At 41.4% G+C, this 21,816-nt stretch overlaps 1 protein-coding gene across 1 annotated transcript in view; it reads left to right on the top strand.

Annotated features, from left to right (window-relative positions):
• KDM5A (lysine demethylase 5A) overlaps positions 1 to 21,816 on the top strand; it is a 2,605,143-nt gene that overhangs the window by 2,052,005 nt on the left and 531,322 nt on the right. Inside the window, exon 23 of the mRNA XM_044088480.1 lies at positions 8,031 to 8,582. Within this exon, the coding sequence (XP_043944415.1) occupies positions 8,031 to 8,582 (552 nt within the window). The remainder of the gene's footprint in view (positions 1 to 8,030; positions 8,583 to 21,816) is intronic.

The raw sequence follows: 21,816 nt of genomic DNA on the forward strand, positions 1-21,816 counted from the left end.
CAGTGTTACATAAAATCCATCTGGTGTCAGCATTGCCATCCTCTGGACACTCAAGATTCCACTTCTTCCCTTTCTAAAAAAATAATTTCATTTTTGGATATTGGAGGTAAACTTCAACCCAAGCCTACTTTTTAAGCATCAGAAACCTTACCAGGACATGCACAGAAAAGTGTCAAACGATGCCTGGTGGGTCATAGACTGTCTCCCTGAGAGTCCAAGGGCAGTGGCCACTAAATCAAAGAACAGAACACATCAGAGTGAAGGAAATGTGGGCACTGATTTAGGCCTTGCAGATTTTCTCTCATACTTGGTCCTTATCTTTCACAAGGACAGGGTGTCTCTAAGGACCTCTGCTTCATTTATGCCTAAGATGGTCAATTAGCTATCCCCCAATCAGGCCATCAGTCTTCCTGCTTTTTTCCCTAACTGTCAGAACAAGGAGGAGCAAATCCTCCATTCTTTGGATGTACACAGGCAGTTCAGATTTTTCTCAAATAAAACCAAGGCTGTTTGCAAGACTTACTAGTGGTTTCCTTCCAGGCAACCAGGTTATGAAACCTGGTCTCTAAAACTATTGCTAACTGGATCTCAAAGTCTATTTCCTTTTGTTGCACTCACCATGGAAAATCTTTATTTCCTCTGAAAAAGCCCATTCCACTGAAGAAGTTGCTTCCTTTGCAGCCTTTTACAAAGGTATTGATTTCTGAGCCATTGTAAAGTAGCAACCTGGTCTTCTGTATGTACATTTACCCAACACTGTAGGATTCTTTCTCTAGATCCAGAGCCTTCTTTGCCAAATCCACTCTCTCTTTGGACTAATTGACAGTTTCCTTATTCCTGATTCATCCCACCCTTACCACTCTCTAAGCTTTGAGAGTCAACCAGCAGTTTGGTATACTGCAACAGTGATCTAAGGAAGTAAGTATTACTGTTGTGTAATAACTTACCATAACAGTAGATGTCCTCCTGATCACTGTTGCAATATTCCTTCCATCCCCCTTCCTTGTCTTTAGCTAGGTTTTGTCCTCTACTTTCTCATGGTCTGAGGGAGAACCATTGTCTGCCTTCTCTCTTCTTAACTGACCTTTGCCTATTTTGTATTCTCAAGTGTGTCCAGGTCTCCTGGCTTTGAGATAGTTTGAGGTTTTCAAACTCATATGTCCACTTACGTACTCTTAAACTTGGTGGCTTAGGTCATACTTTGGACATATGGTTCTGTGGCAAGTTTTGGCTTTGGTACCCCAGACAGACGTCCAGGTTATTTGGCCCAACAGTTTGGAGTACTGCAACAGTGATCAGTAAGACATCTACTATTATGGTAAGTTCTTTCACAGCTGTACTTTATTGCATTTTTTTTCTATTAAAAATTTGAACTTGTGTAACAGCTTAAAGTATGATCATTTAATAAAGATGTTTAAAATTGATGCTCAAGCTAGGAGTGATAGAAAAGTCATAAAGTGGATAAATGACCTTTGTTAAACCCTTGTGGTTTATTTCACCAACATGGAACTTCAGCTTACCTTTCAGAGGCTGATGGATAAGAACTCTGAAGCCCCAGTCAGAATACACTGCTGCTTACCTAGATGATGTGATCATCCATTCAGAAGACTGGAAATCTCACCTAGAAAAAGTTCAGGCTGTGCTTTATTTCATAAGTCAAGCATGCCTGAATGTTAATGTTAAAAAATGTAAACTGTGTATGGTGGAAGCCAGTTTTTAAGATTGCTTGCAGAAAAAGGGGTGGTAAGACCACATTGAAAAATACAGAGGCCATGAAAAAGAGGTCTGTACCATCTAGTAAAACACAGGTGAAGGATCTTCTTAGGCTAGTTGGGTACTACAGAAAATGTATGCCTAATGTTGCTGGCCTAACTAGGTCCTCTGTAATGGATGTTAACAATATGACAAATCCTTAATTGTGCCCTGCCACATAGCTGTTGCCTTTAGGGCTGACACAGTGCCTTTGGCCTAGGCATGGCATTGCTCTGCAGGGATTATGGAGCGAGTATAATCTGAGATGCCCAGTTCTTAAAAAAAAAAAAAAAAAAAATTTCATCTGCTTTTACTGTACTTGTGTTTTTACCTACTTCTTTTTACTTTTGCATCATCTTAAAATACTCAATTGTATTTATTACTGCTTGGTGTAACTCATTCTAAGCCTTTTGGTTTAAACACTTGGGCTTCGGACCAGTTAGTTGTTTTGCACTGAGTGGTTTGTGGTCTGCACTGTTGTGGCAGAACAGGTAGCTTACATCCTTCTAGGTTGAGAACTGCTGATTGAGGGCTCAGTGTCTGTTATTCTAAAAGTGTATTAATTCTGGTTTAAGCACTTGGGCTTTCAAGCCAGTTATTTTACATTAAGAGGGTTCGTGGTCTGCACTCTTGTGGGAGGAGAGGCTGGACTCTGCCCTTCTGAGCTGGGTATTTCTGGTTAAAGGCTTATAGTGCATGCATATCTGAACTGTTTCTTACTGAAGTTGGTGCGCCTTGTTTGCTGTGGCATAGACTGGATTCGGGCCTGCTGGATCTAGCTTTGTTTGTGTAACTTGAGCACTAATCCAGACATTCTCTAAAGTATTCAATGGTATTTATTACTGCTTGGTTGTAACTTGATTAAAGTGTAGCTATCATTCAAGTCTTTTGGATTAAGCACTTGGGCTTCAGACCAGTTGTTTTACATTAGGAAGGTTTGTGGCAAGCACTGTGGTGGCAGGACAGGTAGCTTTCATCCTTCTAAGTTGGGAACTGCTGATTGAGAGCCCAGTGTCCAAGTGTATTAGTTCTGGTTTAGGCACTTGGGCTTCAGGCCAGTTATTTTACATTAAGAAGGTTCGTGGTCTGCACTCTTGTGGGAGAAGAGGCTGGACTCTGCCCTTCTGAGCTGGGAATTTTCTGGTTAAAGGTTTATAGTGCCTGAATATTTGAACTGTATCTTACTGAAATTGGTTCACCTTGTTTGCTCTAGCATAGACTAGATCCAGGCCTACTGAATCTAGCTTTGTTTATATACTTGTTGTTTGTTTGCTTGTTATTTCCCTGGAAGCTAATTCACCTAATACGCAACTTCTCAGCTTCTGTGGATCACTAGTGATATCTGCATTGCTTACTGTACTTATTTCCTTGTTTCACTTGAAAGAAAGTTACTGTTTGTCGTTTTGCATTTAGTTACTTGTATCACATTGCACTCAAGTTACCTGGCACTTGCTCACTAAAGCAATTATATAAGTCAGCACTAAAATTAAAAGCACTACACCCTCACTCCCCACTGGCCCTTGTTTTCAATTAAGGATTTCCCAATATTATTCTAGCATGTCCAAAGGTCAGTTGTCAATCTCCTCTCCGGTCCAGCTGGTGAATCTGGGAATCTTGAGGCAATGTTATAACTGCCTCATGTACACAGACAACCCTCTCCTCCTCCCACATAACACAAATACTTGAGAGATGCAGCTATTTAGCCAAACTGGAGGCTGAGCTCTCTCAACTCAGGACTGGCAAGACCAGACAGGAGGAGAAGGCAACTACACACACCACAAAACCAGCCTCACATAATGCTACCACTCCACTGAATCAAACACATAAACACACAAAGACATACTCGGAGGCTCTGAGTAAAATTTACCTAAACAGCAGAGGCCTCCAAAGCAGACACCCAAACAACTGCTACCTCAAGACACCCCACAAGCAACACATAAACCACAAAAGCAGTGTGCAAAGCAGTCACAGCCCTTAAGGCCAAATACAACACCAAACATACTTGTCATAGGTGACTCCATAGTCAGACACACTGACGTCCCACTCGCCAGGCTGAACAAGGAGAGGGTCACAGTAAGCTGCCTATCGGGCTCTAGAATCCGCCACATAACACAAGCACTCGGGTCACTCCACAGCAAGTACAAATATGACACAGTCATTGTCCATGCTGGTGTGAACGACCTGAGACGTACCTCCCTGGACTGCATGAAAAGAGACATAGAGGAGCTCTCTGATTATGTAGCCCAGGCAGGTATGACCCTAACCCTGAGCAGTATCCTTCCTTCACCAAGAATGATGCCACAATATAGAGACAAGATGATCAGCTTTAACAATTGGCTTAATGTCTGGTGTCATTCAAAGGGGATCCAGTGTCTGTCTGCCTGGGATGACATGCTTGACAAGCCACGCTGCTTCGCAAGGGACGGCTTGCAACTGTCACCCCTGGGATTCCGGATATTGGCTAAGGCTCTTGCCACCCCCATAGTGCCTTTTTAGGCAAGGCTCAAATTCTAAACCTACCACCCTAGAAAACAAAATGGGAAGAAATTGAGGGTAATGCTGCTCAATGCCAGAAGTCTAAATCTCAAAATGCACGCACTCGAGGCCCTTCTCAGTATGGAGAACATCGATGTCTGTGCTGTAACTGAAACCTGGTTCAAGGCTCCTGAGAGCACCCCGGCACTATTAGGTTTTACCTCATATCATGCGTTCCGCCCCAAAACCCGGACCACTCCACAAAAGGAGGGTGTATCCATATTCATAAAGGATACTCACACCTCCAGGTTGGTGGCAACGCATGAAGCTTCAGAAACCATCCAGGTGCAACTAACAATAGGCAAAACTGCTCTACAAATTGTAGCATGCTACAGGCCACCCTCTCAAACTCAGGAACCCCACACAGCCTTCCTGAAGACACTGGAGGGTATAAATGTATCTCCAAACACCATCATATTGGGTGACTTCAACTACCGAATATAGACTGGGAACATTACTCAAGCCCTAACTTTCTAGCCCAACGGTTCCTGGAGTTCATAAATTCAAATGCCATGGAACAGCTAGTCACTGTTCCCACGAGAGGAGAAAATATACTAGATCTCATTGTCACAAACATGGGGACAAAATGCTCCACACCGAAGTATATCCCTCATTGGTGAGATCTGATCATAAACTAATCTCACTGGAAATCCACATCCCCCCACCCCAAACAAAAGACCATAGTGAAGAACTTCTCTAAAGCAAACTTCACACTACTCAAGACTGGTGTGGTATCCTTCAAGGCCCCTGAGTCAGAGGAAACCACAACCCAAGCTGCGGAAGCCCTTACAAATGCCTTCTATGAACACCTCCAGGACTGCATGGATCAGGCAATCCCAAATAAAACCAAGACTCTTTACACAAAGGGCAACCGCCCAGCCTGGTGGACCCCAGCGATTAACAAACTTTACAATAAGAGGAGAAAGCTATTACATGATAGAACAAAACCCATAAAAGGGAAGTCACACAGATCATTATTAGTAAAAAAATACGAGCACTCATAAAATCAACTAAGGCCAATTTTGAGAGAAAAATTGCCATGGATTCAAAGGACAATCATAAGGCCTTTTTCAGCTATGTTAGGAACCTGGGTGGAAACTCACAGATATGCTCAGAATTAGTCCAAAATGATACAAAAATCACTGAACCCACAGACATTGCCAACATACTGGCAGACAGGTTCAGTGCAAACTTCACCCCTCTCCCCTAAAGGAGAGATAACTATCCCAGCCGAGTGTAGCCTCCCGGACATCTCAAATGCGCAGGTGAAAGCTGCTCTCTCTAAAGCTAAAAACACAGCATCAATGGGACCGGATGGTGTCCCCGGCTGTGTGCTACGAGCTAAATGAGGAATTAAACCCGCACATAAGGCAGCTGTTTAATCTCAGCCTTACCACAGGATACGTGCCCAAGGAGTGGCGTGACGGCAACTGTGGTCCCACTCCACAAAGGTGGCGCCTCACGGACCCTGGTAATTACCGCCCCATAAGCTTAACAAGTCTAGTCTGCAAAGCTATGGAGAGGATCATAATGGAGCTCATAAACAAAGATATAGGGGACTTGCAGACATTGGACCCGACCCAGTTTGGCTTTGTCAAGGGAAGATCATGCCTTTTGAACTTGGTCGACTTCTTGAAATAGTCACCAAGGCCATTGATGAGGAAAGGCAGTCCATACAGCCTACCTTGACCTTGCAAAGGCTTTCGACACAATACCCCACTCGGGTATTGTAGAAAAACTTACCAGCTTAAATGTAAACCCATATGTCACAAGATGGGTTGCAAACTGGCTTAAGGACAGAACCCACAGGGTTAGAGTTGCTGGCGCTGTGTCAGACTCCAAGCCGGTCACAAGTGGTGTCCCACAGGGCTCGGACCTTGGCCCCTATTGTTTGGCATCTACTTCTCAGAAGTACAGGCCAACATGGGAGGACTTTGGCTGACAAAGTTTGCAGATGACTGCAAACTGGGCCATAGTGGAAAGTGCATCGGACACGGATATCCTTCAGAAGGGACTCACGGAAACAGATAGCTGGTGCCAGAGCCATGGCCTGAAGTTAAACGCCAAAAATGTATAGTCATACCCTTCGGGAAAAACAAGGTAACCCCAAGCTACCATATAGGTGGCAATCCACTAAGCACAGAAGAGGTTATCAGGGACCTGGGGACCCAGGTTGACAGTGGCCTTTCTTTTGACACTCACATTGCTAAAGTGGTTAGAAAGACCTTCTACATTGCCCACCTGATCATGAAGGGATTCACATCCAGATCTAGTGAGGTCATTGTTCCCCTGTACTCTTCACTTATCAGACCAATGATCGAGTACAATGCCCCATTCGGGATGTATCTCACCCGACATCTGCAGCAATTGGAGAGACCCCAAAAGTTCCTCACCAAAAGGATAAAGGGACTCCAAAATCTGTCATATGCTGCCAGATTGAAGAAACTCCAGCTCTATTCAGTCGCATACCGTCTGCTCAGAGGTGACATGTGCCTGACATACAAGGCCATGTCCAACCCGGAATTAATGGACATGCTCCACCTCAAAAATCCAAATCCACCAAAACCACTAGAGCAAGCGACTTAAACCTTAGCACAGATATAAATAGGACGTGCTGGAGGGATAGATTTATCACTCAGAGACTCCCTATGCTGTGGAATAAAATCCCGGTCCATGTGAGGCAGAGCACCTCGCTGACTCTGTTCAAGAGAAATCTAGACCTGTGGATGGGAGATCGTAGGTTTACCCCGGGAATCATCTCTGGGTCACTGCTGGACAGAGGCACAACAAACTAATGGGCACAGTATTTTTTCATATAAGGGGTGGCGTAAGCCACAATAATTTGGGCTAGGCTTATAAATGCCTTAGGGCAGATAGCCTAGTGTAAACCTATGAACCTATGAACTGAACAAGGGGTTACACCTGCAAGAATACACAGTAGCTGACAAGGTTGAACAACTAAAACTTTATATTTACTGAAAGTGCTATCTGTCATCAGAATGAAGCAGCTAAACCATCTTGCTTAAAGCAGACAGCAAAGAGGGACCCCTTAAAGATTAGTTAATACAGTGAGTGCAGCTATTCTGAATCTGAAGCAGTGCTGTAAAAATAATCCCAGAGGTGCAAGGTGCCCAAGAAGCAGGAGAGCATCAAGGTAGAATGTGGATGCGGTGATCTGAACTCCAGTACACACACACACACACATATATATATATATATATATATATATATATATATATATATATATACATACATACACATGTATATGTAGACACACATACACACACACACACAAGTATATGTATATATGCGTATATATGTGTGTGTATATATATATAAATATATATGTGTGTGTGTGCGCGCGCGCATGCGTGTACACACACACATACAAACACAAATGTATGTATATGTTTTCCTTTAGTTGTACATAGTTAAGAAGTATTGTTGCTTTTTTTTGCTTCTTTCTTTTCTGTTTGTTATTTTTATAGCTGAATCTGCTGACAATGTGAAATTCTTTGTTTCAAAGTGCAGCTGCAATTCAGAGGTTGAATACAGATTTGTAAGTTTACATATATGCTAAAATTTGACTTTCTGTAATCTTGAATAAATGTGTGATTTTTTTATTAGCACTGGTACTGTTCTGTATTATCTATCATCCACTGTAGAATGTTATAGGATGAGAGTGGAATTTTATACTGTACATGTTCTAAGTAGTTATTGGTGTGTGCTTGTGTTTAATGCAGGTAGCTAACTTCAGAGCAATGGAACAAAAAGAAGTAGAAGCCATGCATTCACTTAGAGCAGCTAACTTGGCCAAGATGGCTATGGTGGATCGAATAGAAGAAGTCAAGTTCTGCATCTGCCGGAAAACTGCTGGAGGATTTATGCTTCAGTGTGAACTTTGCAAAGACTGGTTTCATAACACCTGTGTGCCACTTCCAAAAACCAGCACACAAAAGAAGGGTTTGAACTGGCAAGCAAAGGAGGTCAAGTTTCTTTGCCCTCTCTGTATGCGTTCTCGGAGGCCAAGGCTGGAAACTATTCTTTCATTGCTGGTTTCACTGCAGAAGCTTCCTGTACGATTACCAGAAGGGGAGGCCCTGCAGTGCTTGACAGAACGTGCTATGAGTTGGCAGGACAGAGCACGTCAGGCACTTGCTACAGATGAGCTTTCATCTGCTCTTGCCAAACTGTCTGTGCTGAGTCAACGCATGGTGGAGCAGGCTGCAAGGGAGAAAACAGAAAAAATCATCAGTGCTGAACTACAGAAAGCTGCAGCTAACCCAGATTTACAGGTAATACAATAGCTGTGCTGTTCACAAACTGGGTGCACATTTCATTATTTAAGTGCATTGCCTCTTGGGTACACTTTTGCATTTTTCATTTGTTTTTTTTTGTTTTTTGGTGAAAACATTATCCCTTGAGCTGTAATATTCTCCCATAATTTTTAATTATTTTATTACCATAGTTCTGTGATTTGTAATCATAACTTCATGCCATGGAAGACCTGCTGATTACAGTGACTAGTGAATTATGCTGTTCTGTTCATAAAAGCATAAGGTTATCATTGCTACACATTTCAGAGAGCTTGTACAGATTTAATGAGCTGCTGTTCAAATGCTTGTGGTCTGTAAGTGTGCCTGAATACTGCAGCTGGCACTCACCTACTCGATCTTTTTTTTTACTTCTGTTTCAGCATCCCTGAAAACCTCCAAATACTTACACATTAGCAGAGTCTTTGGCCCTAACTCAGTATATCCAGTGTTGTCATTTTCCTTCCAACAGACTCTCCTTGGATCAGGTTTGCCCACAAATGTTCCTAAAATCATAAAACATAGGAAAAAAGGGTGAATTTTACAGGTAGTAGACAGAGGGCAGCAGGAGGAGGAGTCTTACACATAGCTTCAAGGCTGGTCAGCATGGCTGGTCAGAAGCAACTCACTAAAGGTGACAGTTTGGAGGGGGCAAGATGGCTTAGAAGAACAAAAGAAGACAACATGGATCTGTCATTATGGTAAGCACATAACTTTCTTAAATGATGTCATTTTTTTCAGTCCATCTCAACCTGTGGGACAGAGTCCCCAGCCAGCAAATCTCCAGAGTGACCCTAGGAGAGAACAGTCTGCAAAATGGTGAACCAGTGACAGGTAGACTGAATGTCCAGTTTGTTACGTCAGGCACTTGCTACAGATGAGCTTTCATCTGCTCTTGCCAAACTGTCTGTGCTGAGTCAACGCATGGTGGAGCAGGCTGCAAGGGAGAAAACAGAAAAAATCATCAGTGCTGAACTACAGAAAGCTGCAGCTAACCCAGATTTACAGGTAATACAATAGCTGTGCTGTTCACAAACTGGGTGCACATTGGTATGAGTATTAGACCAGGTGGCTGCAGCACAAATATTAGTTGAAGCCTGAGCGAAAAAGGCAGTTTAAGTAGATACTGTTCTAATGGCATGACCTCTAGGCTTTACAGGTGAAGAAATTCCTATCAAGGAGTATGCAAAAGAGGTGTGCAAAGTAGGCACAATAGGAGAGCCATCTAGATAAGGTCTATTTGGAAAACAGGCTTACCAAGTCTTGATTAGAAAAGGAAACAATAAGTCAAGATTTTTTGAAACTTTTGGTGCTGTCCAAATAGAATCTAAGTTGATTGTGAACATCCAAACAGTGAATCAGATATTCTCCCATATTACTTTGTGAATATCCAAACAATGAATCAGATATACCCCCATATTACAGAATTTTAGAATGAAGATTGGCAAATGAATGGGCTGGTTCACATTGGACTCCAAAACAGCCTTGGGTAGAAAGAAATGAGTTGGCCCTTAACCCTGTCTTTATGAAAAAACAATTAAGGAATAGCAAAGGATAGTGCTTGAAGTTCAGACACTCTTCTGTCTAATGTGACCACCACCAAAAAGAGAGTTTTCTATGACAAAAGTTTTAAAGACACATTGGCTTCTAGTTCAGAGAGGGGTCTAGTGAGAACTTGCAAAAGCAGAGTAGGTCCCAAGGAGGCACAGGATCACAAATGGATGGATGTAATTAAAAAAAAAAAAAGGTGCCCCTCAAAAAGGCCTTAGGAAGATTAAGAGCTGCCACATTGGTATTATCTTTGCTAAAATGAAAGTTATAAATTAGGCTTGCTGTATCTTGATGCTAGAATAGCTAAGACCGGAATGAAAAAGACCAGCCAAGAAGTCCAGAATAGCATCTAAGGGTGCCAAAAAAGATCTAAGCACTTGGAAGAAGTCCAAATGGAAAAACGCTTCCATTTACTAGCATAATCCTTCCTACTGGATGGTTTCTGAGAGGATGAAAGAATAAAAAATGCAAATGGGTTGCATGTAGTGGAGTGATATTCTTGTTAGGCTCTCTAAACCTGTACCCTGTACATGGAGCTTGTCTTTATTGAGACTAATTTAAAAAAAAAAAAAAAGGCAGAGAAAAGCAAGCCTGTAAAGTTCTGTGATCCTTGTTGGTACCAACAGTGGTACGTGATTGTAATTTGACTGACCTGTAAGCTGTACTTTAGCTTCAACTTAATTATTTTTAAACACCTTTACTGAGTCATCACTTGTGACCAGACAAATTTACATTTATATAGAAGTAATCATACCATATTAACAAATTTGCAAACATTATACATCACATATTTTGCTTTGTACTATATAGTCAAAGAAGGATTACATACATTTTTCAATTCCTGCCTTCTCTTAAACCTCATTCCTTCTCTAAAACATTTTTCTGCATGTATTGTTCCCACAATTTCCATTTTTTCTATGTAATTTATTCCTGCCCCTTTCTAAAGATCCCACTTCCTGTTCTTGTATCTTTGTTACAGCATTCACTACTTCAGGTGTAGTTGGTTTAGACTTTGATTCCATTTTCTACTAATTGCTTTTTTGGCAGCCGCCATAATTAAACTTAACAAGGCCTTACTATGTCTAAGCGATTCAGATCTTGTATCTCAGCTCAAAAAAATATTTTCCTTAGTTACACCCATTTGCTCACCCAGTATTTCTGACAGAGTACTCTCTAGAGAATGTTTAACTTATTACACTCAGAGAACACATGCTCCCAGGTACATTTTTCTTCCCCATTATACCACCAATGTTTGCTATCTGCCTGAAGAAAAATTCTTTAGAGTCTGCTTGGAGTATAAAAGTATGACTGTGCAAACACTTCCAAGCAAAAATCCTAAATGTTGTAGATTTTGTTGCATATTTGGGAGCCACACTTCTGTCCTACCATTGTTTCTTTGTGAATTGCTTATGTAATCCCTCTTCCCAATTTTTTCTGACCTCCTCTGATCGATTCCTATAGTTACTGTGCAGTAATTTGTACTATCTACTAATTATCCTTTTTAAACAGCAAGTTCTGTTCTAGGTGCAACTAAAAACTCTACCAGTGCTGGTCTTTCATTAGGATTCCCTGTCCCCTTCTCTGTTATACTCTGATAGCAGTCCGTGATAGAGAAAGCATTTACTATGCAATCTAAATGTCTTCTTGGCCTCTTCCTATTCTGTTACCTTTCCCCTCTTATTATTTGCTCCCAGTACATTGGTGTCTTTGCCAGCTTTATCCAATAAACTCCAGCCTCCTCTTGCCTATTCTTTGTACCCCTAATAACAGTCATCCCTGTCAGCAGAATCTCCTTTCTCCATTCCCATGTTGGATTAGTTCAGTGATGGCGAACCTATGACAGCCGTATCAAAGGTGACACACGCCACAACGTTTTGGGTGACACCCGAGTTACTAAAGATACTGTTTTTGCATTCGTTGCTCATGTGACATGCACTGAATTATTTTGTGCCAGGAACTTTTAACACACCAAATCCAAAAGGTTCGCCATCACTGGTTTAGTTCTTAGTATACTTGCTGCTACTTTATGAATATAATTTTTCCCCATTTGTAATTTCTCCAACTCTTTTGGGTTTCTAATGCAGTGACAGGACAGGACCACATTCCTAGGTCAAAGAATGATTAAAGTTCATGAAATTTGTATTCTTTCAATATTTGATATCAGCCAGAAGTGTCCTTCGCAGCACCCGCAGTGTGCTTAGTAGGGACTACTTCTGCAATTTGTACAGAGTTACATGTATCGGTAACATATCTAAATACGACTGTAGATTCTTTTTTTTTTAATAAGACTTGTTGCTCCTACTATCGCATCTGTCTTTTGCACTGTTGGCGCAAAGGGTGATCCCTTGTGATGTAGACTTAATCATTTTCTATGATGCTTTGTGGCTCACATTTCCATTGTTTTTCAGCTACTTCAGTATTATAATGTTTGCACAATCCCCAATGCAACAGTCTTGCCACATTATTATGCCTTTCAGTATACAGCCCTCCTGCCACTAGTATGTCACAACCAGCAACAAGGTGTGCAACTAATTCCAGTTCTATTTTACAAAACCTACATTTGTCTGTTTCTCCCACATGTTCAATGGACTTTGTAAACCAATGTGTACGTAGTCTATCGTGGGCTGCCAATATTAACCTTTCATCTTTTGGTTTGAATTTACCTCTCCTTAACCATTCCTGCATTCGATCCTGATCAACATGAGGTTGTTCCAGGAGTTTTCTATACCTGCAACTATATTTGTGCATTTTCCACATTTCTTGCCTTCTCATCTGATCCTTCACTTTATATTCTTTCTTTTGTTCATAGGTTCATAGATTAATACTAGGCTAACTGCCCTTGCGAGCCATTTTAAGCCTAGCCAGTTATCCCCTGTGAGATTCAAACTCTGTACTTTGTGTTTGTAAGGCAAACACCTTAACCATTAGGCCACCCTCCCAACCCCTTTTTTTGGCACATTCAGTTGCTGCCTGATTTTTATCTACTTCTGTTTTGATTTCCATTCCCGCTTGATGTTGATATGCTTCTGCTAGACTAAGAAGGGAAGTCACCTTAGATTTGTTCTCCTCATGTTTCAAAACTTTCACTATGTTTGGGTCTTGTGAGGTCAGCAGGTATGCATGCAGTCCCACGATAGCAGATCTATACATGTAATCAGTTTCAAGAAGGCCCATACCTCCTTCGGAATGGGGAATATATAATCTTGTTTTTTATAAATCATTTGATAAGCATGAAGCATCCTTATTGTTTTCCTGTCTAATCTATCCAACACCTTTTGGGGCCAGTCAATCACTCCAGAACTGTAAGTTTGGACAGGAAGAGCAAATTGGTTTATAGCTTGAACTTTGTTCCTAGATGTCAACACTGTTTTCAGGATTAAGTCTTCTAAAATATTCCTTACTGAGTTTTATTTGCATTTGTTCATGTTTTATTGTTGATCCTTCATCAATTCCCAAATATTTAAACACTCCCTCTTGCTCAAGTTCTTTTATATCACATTCTTGTCCCAAACTGATGTTTTCTTGGTGCTGCAGCTTTCCAGCTTTAAAGGTTGCTTTTGCACATTTATCAAGACCAAATGACATTTTTATATCATCTGAAAAAGTTTTGACAACTTGCAGTTGTGCTTTTATTTCCTCATCTGATGTGTTACACAGTTTTAAATCATCAACAAAGAGAAGATGAGAAATCTTTACACTTTGTTTCTTTGTGGGGGCAAATTATAGCCATGACCTAATCTGTTAAGCAGACAGCTTAATGGGTTTAAGGGCAAGGCGAAAAAACAGTGGTGACAGAGAGTCACCCTGGAATATCTCCCTTTGAATTTTTATCCCTGGAGTAATAATTTGTCCTTTATCATGGCTTAATTGCAAAGTGATTTGCCACTGTTTCATGGTCACTGTGATGTAGTTTATCAGTGTAAGTGTATCTTATACATTCTAAGCACTTTTTTAATCCATGAATGGTGGGATGCTGTCAAATGTTTTTGTAGTCTGTCCATGCCATACTTAAATTCTTCCCCTTTTCACAGTTCTCCAGTATGACTTTATTTAACAACAAATGATCCTTTGTCCCATATGACTTTCTTTTATTACCCTTTTGTTCAATTGCCATAATTGAGTTTTCTTCTGAATTACTATAAACTCTGTCAGCATCAATTCCAGTGTATAGTTTATACATCATTGAAAGGCAAGTTATTGGTCTATAATTTTTAGGGTAGCTTGCAGGTTCACTTTTAAGGAGGAGCATTGTTTTTCCTGTTGGTAGCCAGGCTTGTGTTTGTTCAGGGTGCACATATAAATAGCTTGTAATCATAGCTAAATCTTTGTGCAAAGATGTTAATACTTTTAACCTGAAGTTAGGTACTGCATCTGGTCCTGGGGTTTTCCAGTTAGAGGCTTTTCTTAAATTTGTTTCAATTTCTCTGGCCCTTACTTCATCCCATTTCATATCCTGTGCATTTGAACTTATTCTTTCTTTTACTTCTGTCTATTTAGCATCTTTGCTGTTTTCCACAGGATCTTCATAAATACTTCTCCAAAATGTATCCATTTCTTCTTTTTTGGTGGTGTTTGAATTCCTTTTACCTTGTTTCCCAATTCTCTATAAATTTTGTGGGTCATCAATTAATTGCTTATTTTGTATGTTTCTTTTATGTTTATCTGTGTACCTTCTAAGTTTTTCTGCATGTGCTGATATTTTTAGTTTACTATTTGCGATAGTGCATGATAAATCCTGATCCGTTATACTGTGCATTACTTTTATCATGTCTATCTTTCTGAGTATTTTTGTTTATCTGCTCCCTCTTCTGTACTCTTCTAACAGTGACACTTCCTGTCTTAATTGCTTTATAGTTTTCTCTATTCGATACTTCCATGATGTAATGGCATTGATTTCTCCCCATCTTTTCTCTTAGTACCCTGTGTTTTTGTGGTAGAACTTTATCTGTCATTAATTTGGCTGCACAGTAATGTATCCTGTTTACTTCTGTTATATCGCATGAATCTCTATGGACAGTCCTAATTACTGTGTTCATTTGTTTTATCAAACTTCTAACTTTTTGGGTTTTATTGACCTTCTGCAGTCTAGTTCATTGATCTTAATATGTCTATCCACCTCTATTAAGTCAAGTAACTCTTCTCTTAGATCATTTTCTTCTAAACTGAGGGCACATTCTTTGTTTGCCATTTCCTGCGGTCATTCTATAGAGAGTTCCAGCGCTTCTTACTGTGCCACATTCTCTTCAGTTTCACCCTATGTCATCCCCGTTGCCCTTTCGTATAGGAACTCACTGATGCGTCACTCCAAGGCATTGACTGTGTCAGAGTTGCCACGGTTTCCAGTTCTTTCCCTTGCTGCATAGCTCCAACTGAACCTTTGTACTGGTTTCCTGTGGGAGGCTCCAAAGTATCTTCATATGTCAACTAATTAGATGCTTCCTGCTCCACTGGTTTCTCCTTAATTTGGGTTTCCATTGCTCTATCCTGTTGTGTTGTTATCGGAGTTAAATTTTCTACATTAAATCCTTCACTTTGCAGGTAATCCATAACCTCAGTTTCTATTTCTTTAAGTTCTCCATTCCTAATCCTGTTTTCTCCTTTTCCTCTTTGTTTTCTTATTTTTTTGGATTGTTAAATTTTCTATATCTGGATGTCTTTGCCTGTATTTCTCTTCAAATGTTTTTTGGTGCTGCCCTTTTTGCATTGATTAGTTTTGCTTTCTCCTTTACATAAATATTGCACCATATTAAATCTCTTTATCTTTTCCGTGTCCATATTTTTCTATAGATGTCGCCTGCTCCTCTTGTTTCTCCTTACTTTGGTGAGTAGTTGTTCTATCATGCTGTGATATGACCTGTGTTAGACTTTCTACACTGAATCCATCACTTTCCAAATGTTCCATAACTTCAACTTCTATTTTTCTTAACTTCTACTTGACTAATTTTCTGTTCTGCATTCCCTCTTTGTGATCTTTTTTTTTTTTTTTTTTTATTGTGAAATATCTGGATGCCTTTGCCTATATGTTTCTTTGAATATCTTTGGGGCTGTCTTTTTTAAGCTGATTAATTTGGCTTTCTCCTTTCCATAAATATTGCACCATGTCAGATCTCGCTTTCTTTCCTATGTCCATGCTTCTTTTTTATACCTATCAAACATCTCTAAATTTTGTTCTTTAAATTTTTGCACTTCCTCAGTCACTTCTTTTTCCAAATGGTACAAGGTTTCTTCATCTGTATAGTGTTTTTCACAGGTCTGTTGTTTTAACGAGCATAAATTTTTATTTAAAGCTTCTGGCAGTTTTTCTTGTCGAAGTATTTTTTTCCTCTAATTTCTCTCTCTGTCTTTTCGTACATCTTTTGTATGAAAATATTCTGAGCTTCTTGCTTAACATTAACAGTTCTTTCTTATCCTCAGTAGACCTCACTATTGTCTGTATGGCTCATTTTTGGCCTATCAGTTTTTGTGATTTTTGTGGACTACTATGTCCTTCTACAATAGAGGAGCCATCCACCCCCTGGGCCTGTCCTAGCCCCATTGTAGGACTATTTCCATGTCTTCAGGATTCCACACTGTCATTTTTTTCCAGTCCCAGTACCAGTGCACCTACCAGGATTGGGCACTTTTTTATCCTGGGACTTGTGCACCCAGCTATCTTCTTTATTTTTTAATCTACTTCTTCTGTCCACGATATATGCTATATAAAATACACTGTATATATCAGTGTCGTCTTGGTGAGATTTTGTGAAAAACATAATATTCTGTAGGACTGTTGCTATTCTCCTTAAGGATCTGAGTCCAAAATCCTACATTTTCATTATTTCTTGAATTTACTCCCCTGCTTCATCATCCCTTTCCACTTTGAATTGTAGCTTTCTGCTGGTCTTATGTCTAAGAGCCTTAACTGTATAGCTGTAAAATATCCCTTCAAATCAGGTAATTCTAAACCTCCTTGATGTCCTTCCGTATCACTGTTGAAGCATTCTTTACTAAAGGAGTCTCCTGCCAGGGATAGCTCAGTTTCCTTGCAGTACACCAAAGCCTTTAGTTCTTATAGGTGTCATACAGCAAATGCTCCTCATGCGAGATGTAGGGCATAAAGGTGACATATGGATGCACCTACTCAGAACTTCTTTGCTGCCAGTTTGAATGCCACTGTTGATTGTCAGTCTGAACCCCCTTCTGCTGTACTGTTTACTAAGCCATCTTTTCAGACAGGTACCATGTTGGGGTTTCTTCTCTTTCTCTTACTTGTTGTGGTTATTGTGCGCATGTGCTCCAGAAAGGGAAAATAGCAGTGTGGGAGACAGATTCCCATAAAGACCATCACGACTAGGTCTCTTCTGTTTGGGTGCTTCCCACTGTCATATGCAGTGCTCTGTCTGCCAGGCATTTCTGCCTAAGACCCTGCATAGTTGTCTCTCCTCCTTGTCCATATACCTAGAGAACCAACGTCTGAAGTTGTTGGGTCAAGGTGCTGTGGCGGAATCCTCCTGTCCTGAGGGCCAGCCATCTCCCAAGAAAAAGGTCAAAATAGGTCTGATCTAGCTGCTAGCCAGCATTCCCTGGACATTTCTCTGAAGGCTGGTGAAAGCCTGGAGAACTGTCCAGTAGTTGCTTCAGATTCCTCTGCCACAACCCCATCTGAGGCCAGCATATATCATAGATACAGCTTCATGCATGTCCTCAGATGTTTTTAAAACATTTGTACCTAAGGTTGGGGGGAACTTAGGCTGATTATTTCAGAAGGCCCAAGGGGGATTCCTCAAATATTAGTGTGGGAGGAGTTTCCTGTGACCATTTTTGAACCTCGCCCAAGGTTTGACCCTCCAAGGGTGTTTCTTGCACACTTCCCGCAGGGGCGGGCGACAAAAAACGAAGCATATATCCCCTGTTAAGAATCCCCAACGTGAATGTCAAGATTTCACTTAGGGTTTTTTTTAATGCTTTGATGGCCTTTGAGGCCTTCTCAAGAAATCTCTGTGCTTTTATGTTCCTGGTATTTCACTCCACTTAAGAGACTCTGGGAATATGATTCCTTGGATGAAGGCCTGGACTCTGAGGAAGAAGCTTTGGCTTACTCTTCCCAAATCCCCTCACCTTTGGACTGTGGTTTGGAGGAGTAGGATTCTGTAAGTCCAGATTTCCCCTAGAGGAGCTCTCCTTTGGGGATACCATTGTGCGTAGGATGGATTATTTTAAGTGGGATTGTTTTCGGTCTCTGAGATTCAAAACTCCTACAGCTGGAATTTCCTAAGCCATCTGCTGTTCCTCCTGTTCGGGCTGCCCTTCTGGATACCTTTTCATCAGCGTCTATATCCCCTGACTCTCAACTCCCTGCACCTAAGAAGCCAGATGCTTTCTATAAAGTGTGTGAGGAGTTCAAATTTCTATACAAATGCTCTTCTGCTGACCCTCGTGTAGTTTCAGTCTCCTCTGATAAGCTTTACAAATTATTGCCTTCTACCAAGCTGTTGCCTTCTGATAAGGATAGTAGGGCTATGAAATGGCTTAGTAAAAATTTTACACTGCTGCCACTTTATCCTTTAGGGATATCAACTACCAGACTACTTATATGACTAGATGTGTTTTGGCTCTCCTTTTGTTAGGTTTCTAAGATGTTTTCTGAACTTCCTGATTCTGAGGGGAAGGCTTCGGCCCTTTCCCTGCTAGGCTGTACTTCTCAAGTTGATAAACGATTCAGTTAAATGTAGTTATGATGCAGCTGATGCCTCTTCTAGGGTTGTTGTCTTTGGTTCAGTTATGAGAATTTATTCTTGGCTTCATTTGCTGACTTTACCTGATGACATGAAAGCCAGACTTTTAGATGCTCCCATGGATAATAAAAATCCTTTTGATCTACTGCAGCTGAACTTTTCATGTCTCTCCAGGGCAAGGGTAAAGCCTTACAGGAATTAAGACATATTTTTGTTTCTCCTATTCCTAAATTTTAGAGGAATAATTTCCATCAGTCTGCTTTTGTTTGTAGGCAATCTCTCCCTCCTACCAAGGGCAAGAAGGGTTGTAGACACGTGCCTCCTGCTAAGTCTACTCAGACGCATGCCTCCCAGAAACCTCCTTTCTAGGATAAGCTGGGGTTTATTTGACGTTTTGCTTCCTCTTGCCCTCGACCAGGTTCCCTTCTCCCTGTCTCTTACAATTTGGCTACAGATAACTTCAGACTCTTGGGTTCTGTCCATTATCTGTCAGGGATAATTTCGTGCTTTGGAAATCCCTTCCTTTCTTCCTTCCTTTTCAGGCATTCCTGAACCTTCTCAGGAACAGTTATTTCATTTGCCAGAGCTTCTTCATTCTCTTTTGGCTTAGGGCATCATTCAGGCAGTACCTCCTGCCCAGATGAGGAAAGGATTTTACTCCAGAAAGTTTCTGGTCCAACAAAAGGAGGACACTTGGAGACCAGTACTGGATTTTTCCCAGCTGAATGCCTTTTTCAAGATTCCTTCCTTTTGGATGTTATCTCTGCAAACATTATTTCATGTTTTACCCCAGGCCTTTCTAGTCTCTCTGGATCTCAGGTATGCATGCCTTCACATCTGTATACATCCTATCTTCACGAATTTTTTAGGTTTCTCTGTTTCTTCCTTGCATTTTCAATTTTGTGCTTTGCCCTTTGTCCTCTCTACTGCTCCCAAGGGTATTCACCGAATGCCTCACTCTTGTCATTGCTTTTTGCAGGGTTTGATGAATTCTGATCTTTCCATACCTAGATGATCTGCTTATTCAAACTCCTTCCCCCAACACTCTGCTGCAGGATCTCAAGTTTACTGCTTCCCTGTTACAGAGTCATGGTTTCACCAAAAACTTCTAGAAATAAGTTCTGACTCCCTTCCCAGGATCATATTCTCCTCAGCTGTGGTCTTCAAATGGGTCCCATGTTGGCATCCATGCCTGCCCCCAAGGCTGTGTCTCAGACTACCTATTTCCAATCCCTTTTTCCTCTGGCATCTATCTCAGCCAGGGAATTTCTCAGGGTTCTCAGGTTCATGGCTTCCACCATTCCCATACTCCCTCTTATCAGGCTCTGTTTGAGAAAACGTCAGTGGTATCTCAAGTCAGTGTGGCTCCAACATTACAACCCCCTAGACTTCCTGGTACTTTTCTTTCCCTTTCTCAAGCTTGAACTTCAATGGTGGATTCATCAACTTTCTCCCAACCCAGGGTTTCCTTTTCAAGTTCCAGTTCCAAGTCAGGAGCTCTTTGCAGATGCCTCAGACAGGGTTTGGGGTGCCTCCTGTAGTTAGATCCCAGACCAGAAGTGCTAGTCAGCAAAGAAGACAGAACCTTGTGCCCCTTGCTTGTTGACATACCACATCACTGTGAAATTTTGTCTGAAAACTTTGAGGGGCCTGGAAAGAAAGAGGGAATGAAAAGCCTGAAACGCCAGAAGCAGAGCTCTCATCTCATTTATATTGATGTGGTCTGACATCTGATGAAGAAAATGTCTTTCCTCGTTGGTAGAGGTGCATTCTTCTAGTGCAGTTGCCTCCACTGGTGCTTTTTTCAAGGGTATGGATACCAGTTCCATCTTTGAGGCAGCTTCTTGGTCCTTTGTTCACTTCTTGGTCCTTTGTTCATAGTTTCACTTAGCATTACAAATTGGATGCTATTTCCAGGGCAGGCTTTGCTAGGGCTGTACAGCATGGGTTTGTAGAGGGCTCTTCTGGGCCTTCCTTCTGTCAGGTTTCATCTTCAGCTCTTGTAGTCTCACTTATGTAACATTTGATGTTCTTCATCTCACATTGCTGCAGTCCTTACACTTGGGGTAGTCCGCTGTCCTCGGTCGGCCCGAATATCAAAGTATAAGGCTGACGTCGGTCAGGGCGCATTTGACTGACGTCAGGACGTCAGGGTACAAATGCGCATGACCGACGTCATATCCTCAGTCTTTTTTGCCGCATGGTCCGATGCAGAAGCAGCATTGCAAGTGCCGGTTGGCGTTCTGAGATTTTTCGATTTAGAAGTTTCAGACCGAGTTCAAAGTTGGCTAAGTACCCCGTTGGGGAATATTTTAGTTTTTTCTTGCCTCAGTCATTTACCGGATGTCAGAAAAAGTCAATAATTGCATTTCTTGTGGGAAACACATACCGCATAGAGATTATCATACTTTGTGTATTCCTTGCTTAGGGCCTGAGCACGACGTTGTTGGCTGTCGCTCTTGTGCTAGATTTAATAAACGCACTATAAAGAGAAGGTTGGATTGTGCAAGGTTAGTCTTTGGGAAGCGGTGCAACTATAAAATGCCGTCGGATGCCCGACGCCCGCTTCTTCGAAGAAGCGCAAGGACAAGGCAGTTAAGCCTAGGCTAGAAGAGCCGTCTGTACCGGACGCCGGTTCTTTAGAGGTGTCGGTGGAGCCGGTGGCTCCACCGGAGGTTTCTTTGTCTTCCCAGGGTGAGACTTTATTATTGCAAGATGTGGCCTCTCAGGAGACAAGTCAGGCTGAGGGGGCTTCTCAGGTTACTATACTCCCCTCCCTTCCTAAGGTGGCTAGGCCCTCTCCTTCTGTTTCAAAGGCTTCTCCCAGGGGCAGGCCAGGTTTAGCTTCAGTTGGTGTTACCCCTAGCTCTTCAGGTACTGTGCCCAAGAAGCATATGCTTAAAATGGCAGAAGATTTGATTACTTTGATTAGGGGTTCTATGCCCCCTCCT

This window comes from Protopterus annectens, chromosome 11.part0 (genome assembly GCF_019279795.1).
Source record: "Protopterus annectens isolate FY-2018-M chromosome 11.part0, PAN1.0, whole genome shotgun sequence".
Taxonomy (NCBI): Eukaryota; Metazoa; Chordata; order Ceratodontiformes; family Protopteridae; genus Protopterus; species Protopterus annectens.